The 6,731-nt window shown below is 36.5% G+C and overlaps 1 protein-coding gene across 1 annotated transcript in view; it reads right to left on the bottom strand.

Moving 5' to 3' along the window:
• Positions 1-400: 400 nt before the first annotated feature.
• ADAM23 (ADAM metallopeptidase domain 23) overlaps positions 401-6,731 on the bottom strand; it is a 95,287-nt gene continuing 88,956 nt past the window's right edge. Inside the window, exons 29-30 of the mRNA XM_010007375.1 lie at positions 6,408-6,519; positions 401-495 (exon numbers count right to left, since the gene is read on the bottom strand). Of these exons, the coding sequence (XP_010005677.1) occupies positions 401-495; positions 6,408-6,519 (207 nt within the window). The remainder of the gene's footprint in view (positions 496-6,407; positions 6,520-6,731) is intronic.

The raw sequence follows: 6,731 nt of genomic DNA, 5'->3' as shown, positions 1-6,731 counted from the left end.
CTCTTCAAGATGTATATTTTGGGGTTTGTAACCACTGTAGTCAACTTCTGAGACCATCACCACTAACCAGAGGTGAAAAAAATACTTTGCTTCCCAGGTGTTAGGCTGAACTCTTGACAGTTAATTCCTGTATTGTTTGTCAGCTTTGCACCCTGATGTCATCTGCTAGTTTAAGCTGATTCCTTCTCTTGTTCCGGGTACCACAGAATCACCAAGGATGGAAAAGACCTTTAAGATCATCATGTAAGCATAATTCTCTCTCGTTAAAGTAGTTTCTTATAGTTTGGGAGGTGGGGTGGGGGGTGTACGTTAGAACTCTTGTAGCAGGAACTCAAAATTCAGTGATGTAAGCAAGAAATATAAATGCCATAGCCACCCCAGAGAAGACATGCGGCAGTGCTTACTTAAAGCCCCATCCTGTCCCCCCAAGGACAATAGCTGCTACCAGGATGGCACCAGCGATGGAGCCTATTATAAGATTGGTGGCACTAGGACCTGTGATAAAGGAGTAGGGTAAGACAGACATAAGAACCAACCACTTTATTCACAGTAGGTGAAGCAACTGAAAGGTAGTAAAACAATTCAAGAGATATAGACAGCACACAAGGTGATGTCTCTAGACAATTTTAGCAAACCCAACTTCTCTTTAACAGAAAGAATGAACAAAGCTGTTGGGTTGTGCTGTTAACTTCTAGCATAGAAAAAAACCTAGTATTAGACAATAAATTCCTTTGTGACTTACTCCATTATATCTACTGATTGAACTGTCAACTGAGGACACTAGGATATTTGTGAATAGTTCCTTAACTTAAAGGAGAAAGTATGAATGGTCTGTGATTCATGACTATAGCAAATGAGAAGAAAAAACCCAATAAATCAAAAAGCCTAACTGTTTTCATGGACATCCTGAAGGGTGGTAGATATTTTAACTTGAGCTGGGAGCACCTAGCAGCACTTGCTAATCAAGAGTCCAGACTCCCTACAATTACATCAGTGTTAAGTTTACAAACAACTATTTGTCAAAAGCAAAAGATTATATAATAAGGGACAAAAATTGAAATAAAAGCTGTATTCCCATTAAACTTTCCAAACATCAAAGCATCTCTTCATCATCCTCAAGAAGCTACTCAACAAAAAAGTGGGGAAGGAAGGGTGGAGCAGGAAAAAAGAGCAATAAAAAGAAGCAGCACCAAATATGTTTGTGCCGTTTTCTGAGGAGGGAAAGCGAACACCTAAATAAGATATTCATAAATTGACCCTTAAGTGCTATGTTTACACAGGGTGGAAGAAAACTCACAATGGACTTAAGGAATTTTTTTTCTGTACAAAAATTTCCTACTGGGCAATCTTTGTAAAGTTAATTGTACCTGAGCTCAAGGCAAAATGAAACCAAGCCAACAGTTCTTTTGCAGCATATTGCACACTTTGTAACATTTGCATATCCAGGAATAGCCTTCAAAACCAGTTCTTGCTTCCTATCCTATTCTCCCCAAATCAACACATCCACATAGCAATTGAAATATTCCTATTTTAAATGTTCTGAAACTTGAATTTGGGAAAACAGCTAAGACAAGGAAGAAAAAGGAGCAGAGATCAAGAAAGGAAAAAGAAAGGACAGCTGCAACAACTGAAAAGTTCTAAGCTCTTCAGGTTGGCATCACAAAACCTTCTGCCCAGTCCCAGACACTACTGCAAGTACATGCCCTAAGTTGTAAAATTTACTGCAGTGACCTAAACTTTGCTGCAGCCATTACATGTTTCACATATCAGTGAGTTCAGAGATGAGATTTGCTAAAAGGAAAACAAGCTTTTAAAATTGCTTCCTGCAATTCCTACACAGAGTATTCAGGAATATAAATGAGAGACTTAGACTGACAAGAAATGTAGTGAGCTTTACAGATATGAGGAGTGCACAAATTTGACAATAATTAAAAGGTAATTTTTTATAATTTGGAAGAACGTATCTTTCTCAAATAGCTTATCTATTTACTTTCTTCATTTTTTTTCTCTTAGTTCTCCCTTGTCTGTGTCTCTCCTCAGAATCTGAGTTTCACGTAACAGTCCAGCTCAGCAAAAGCTAAACAGGTGTCTAGGGCTGCAAACTCAGACACAAGAAAAAACTGCCTACCAGAAGACTTTCTATGCAGCTGTAATTAGAACTAAATATGAATGCTTTTTTTCCACAGCCTGATTAGAAATCAAAAACTGTCCTGTTGTATTTTCCCCTTCAAACAAATAGCACTGTCACACAGCAGAGGTAATATATAGTATTAGAAACACAGGGAAGCTGGAAATCTCAGAAAAGTAGAATAAGAGCAAATTATTTTGTAGTTTGCATAGTGAAGGCAGAGAGAAGACAGTTCTTATATGGGCATTTTTATATGTGTATTATACATACACAAACACAGACATGTATATAAATCAAACGACATTCAGATAGTAGGCTAACACTTAAGATTAATTTTCTAAAAGTCTGAAGACAACAAAAATTGCTCATACATATTCTTTATATATTAATTCTATACTTCAGCTTTCTACTGCCTTTTCGTAACAGAATCCCAGCAATGGAACACTCAGCAGCTTTACTGTAAGACCAACTGTCTATACTATTATCAACAGCTTTAATCTTCCTAGCTAGATCATGTGACCTATGATTAGATGGAAAGCCCCAAAGATTGTAATAAACAACTTCTCCATTTTATGACAGTTTCACTTTTCCCCCTTATTTTTATAATTTGGTGTAATGGAAACATTTAGGCATTTCCTTTTACTGTGGTGATGTAAAAACATCACAAGCTTATTGTTTTATGCCCCACATTATCCCAGACAGGAGAAGGTTCAACACTGCATGAACAAACCACAGGACACAGACACATTCAAATCACATGACAAATACGGTCACCACATGACAAAGCTAATGGGGCAATACACAGGGCTCAGGAGCATACGGTTACCTCACACACTAGGCACCAAACATAAAACTCAAACTAAGAAAAATGCTTACTCTATTCCCCACCCTGTGCCTCCAAAAATCACCCCCAAGGCCAGAATGGTCCCTGCTACTGCACCTATTAGCCTGTTAGTGGCCATGCTCACTGTGTGGAGGGAAAAGGGAAGATTTTTTAAGGACATAATCACATATATGTCTGAAATGAAAAAAATTAATTTCTCAAAGGAATAATTTACTCTATAATCCATTGTTGGACAAACAGTTCAAATGTCCTAAGAAACCTCTATTTACCAAATACTGTAGCTTTAAGAATTCTGAAATGAGCTGTATTTGGTTTTCTTTGAAAGCTTGCAAACATTTCAGTAAGTTTTCCTGTAAATGTAAGACTATTCCTTTTAGCTTGTGACTCTATTATTTACTTTAAAAGGGAACATCCTCAATCTACTGCTTATTTAAAATAGCCAAAATGAAAATGAATCATCAATAAGAAAACTTCCTTTTGATCACCAAAAACTTACTGTATCTGTCGTATAACTAAGCAAAGGAAAACTGTTAGTTTGGAATCAGTTTCATCACAGGAAAAGAAAAAACCCAACTTTTGTATTCATTCCTTTATGAGTTAGTAGTATTTTCCTTCATTACTGCATTTATCGATAGGACTCTATTTACCTATATGACCTAAGGACAGATAACACCTTTTAAAAGGTGCTTCAGGTAACACTGGAAATTTCAATACTTTCAGACAGTCTCTCAAGACATGGAGGCCTTATTTTTCATTTTTTAAGGGAAGTCTTCTGAGAAAAAACATCTGTATATATCTGATGTTAAACATTAAAAGCTTGATAGGTTCATTGAGTCTTAATAGACCACAAGCAAGCAGCTGAATTCCCTGTTCAATGGAAGCTTTTCCAAAGGACTGAAACTTTATAGTCTCCATTCTGAATGAATGGTTTCACAATTCTTTCCTGTTTCATAAATATACACAAGCACACACGGTTACTTGAGACATGTTTTATATTAAACAAACAAACACTATGCCACTAGTCTAACAAAGGCCTAATTCTGCAAATGAAATTGCAGAGAAGAATCATGTGTCTGTGTGTGTGGTCCCACTGATTCCAAAACACTGTAAACTAAAGTTCCTGTAGTAGCCAAAGGTGTGTAGTTTTGCTAGTACAGGATACAGTAGGTTGCTGAGTTTAGAGTAATTCCAGACCTGCATATTAAGGACCATTACTATTTTAAATCCTGAAATACAGTATGGAGCCAAAAGTAACTGATGGATGAAAGGTGATAGGTCTGAAAGGTGCAACAGAGGTAGCAATCAATATGTAAAATAAATAGCAATACTTCCTAGCTGTTCATGTTCTAATTGTAGTAAGCAAAATGCTTGGATTTCTGGTGTGAAAAGTCTTAAAGTCTATTAGGTGAATTTTCACATAATGAGTCTTCTATTTCAAAAACGTAACAAAACCCTAGTGCTAAGGAAAAACAATTAGTTTCTGTCTTAGCCTTGAAATCTGGCATATGACAACAGAAGTACCGGTGACAGGGGAAAAAAACTTAATGGAAACTCCTTGAGTACATTGGATCTTTACAATACAGAAGATTGCTTCTGTGTTCTTCTGACATCTTCTCACAAAGAAATTCCTCTATTAGCACACCAGAACTGATCAGAGTAGCTGTCAGTGTTCAGGCTCCTAAATTCATTTCTACATGATTCAGCATCAATAAATTACTGTAAGAACATATGTAAAAACAATCCATCTTTTGAGATCATTGAGCCACACTGTATGAAAACATTCTGCCTTTTTACAGAGAACACTGAAAAATGCAGTCTAAACTTTATATCTGTTCCTAGTAGCAGTCATCTATACAAATGCTATTCCTTTAAGACTTTTCCCCAGAATATTTCAGCATTGACATACTGATATTCACAAAAGTATTTCCATTCTGAATTAGAGTTAATATGAATTACAAAAATTTAACCAAGAGAAGTGTACCTTCTGTGCTGCCTTTCCTATAGACCTTTTTAGAGAGGAGGGACTTGTGTCTTACCTCCTGGATTTGGAAATAAGCAGTATAAAATGAATGTACTCTCAGTGTCACAGTGTAGACACTGCTTTCCTCATCCACACACAAAGACAAGTAACCAGCTCTGTAGCCTGTACTCTGCTATTTATTTTTTTTTAAGACTGTGAGCAGCATTCCAGGTAGAAAGGTTTTTATAGGAAATGGAATTACAAGAAGCTTTGTGAGGCAGGGTACAAACCAGGAAGCTCTACGCTGAGCAGTGGTGGGGTTAGGAGTCCAGGAAGCACCTGCAGATTCCCTAATACAAATCTGGACTGTTCTAGAGAGCCTCCTTCACAGTGGTAACTTGTTTTAAGATTATCTCTTTAACAGTTCTTGGTAAAGATCTACTGGAACTTTTCTGCTATGGCGCAAAAGAAAAGGGCACACAAGACAGTAGTAGAGCCATTCTGGAAGGACATAACAAAATCCTGTCCCCCCTTGAAGCCCTGGATATTTTAGAGAGTAATCAACGGAAGTCTGAACTCCTAGAACTACATTTTTAAACAACTCTCTTCTTCCCCACAGCCTTGCATAAGGGACAGAAGAACCTGCAACAGGGACATAGCAAAAGATTTTGTTTGGGTTTCTCAATTGTTTACTGGGAACGTTGTCTGTAAATGCACAGCACTGGATAAATATAGTCTGATGTTGGACAACATCCTGATGACAGGAAAGACATTAAAGAGTTGGACTGCACAATCCAAAAACATTATTTGGCAGAGAAGTCAGAGAGAATCTCAAGTGCTTTTCCTTCTCTTTGAAAATCTTTTTTGATTATTTCCTCAATAGCTGCTCTTTGTATTTCTACTTCATATGCAGCTGAAAAAGCTACTAATTCCTAAAAGTAAGCAATAATGATCATACAAATAATTTAAGTCCTTAAAAGTTTAAATTATTTCTTTTTCCTCCCATTGAAATATGATTTCAAGCAAACAAAGTTTTTTTTTTCCTCCAGGTACATTCCATTTTTCCCTTTTTTATGCCACGGCTCACTGAATTAGCTGAGAACAATAAAGGGAACTGGAAATTTCTATCAAAACATAAATACTCAATTATCAGCTAAATCATAAGGGCTACACATAGTCAGATTCCAACCACAAAGAAAATTGTAAAAAATTGAGAACAGGATGAAGGAGAAAACAGAAAGTACATACCTTTTTTATGATTTAAATCTTCCTCAACTTTAGGTTAGAAAAAGAAGTTTCAGCAATTCTCAAAGCAGAAAGACCCACTTCATCTACACGAAGCAGAACTTTACTGTTTGGGTCTAAACAGCACTGTACAATGTTATTTTATTTCGACATGCTAATTCTACTACCATATATCAACAGCAAAATGTCACAAATGCTTGAGAGAACATCAAAAGTGAAATCACACAAACCCTTGGGTCCTTCGTCCTTCTTGTTACTAGGCTCCCTGATAGGATCATCAATACTGCAGTCTGTCCCAGCCCAGGAGAAATTACAAATGCAAGTGGCTTCGTTACTACAAACCTGGAAAAGAAAATAAGTTACAGCAGTTAAGTTTCTTCAACATGTAACCAGGTATTTACAGTGTAGATATATCTATATATTCATGGCATATCATTTATACATTTATATATTGTAACAATAGCACTGAGTATTCAGAATTAGTGTAATAATCAATAATCTGAAAGTTTGCTTTAACTCTCTAAATACAGGCAGATGCTAGGAAAAGCAGGAAT

Source organism: Chaetura pelagica, unplaced genomic scaffold (assembly GCF_000747805.2).
Source record: "Chaetura pelagica isolate M959 unplaced genomic scaffold, ChaPel_1.0 scaffold21, whole genome shotgun sequence".
NCBI classification, from domain to species: domain Eukaryota; kingdom Metazoa; phylum Chordata; class Aves; order Apodiformes; family Apodidae; genus Chaetura; species Chaetura pelagica.
Note: the sequence above shows the minus strand (reverse complement) of the source record. Positions and strands in the feature narration are given on the sequence as shown.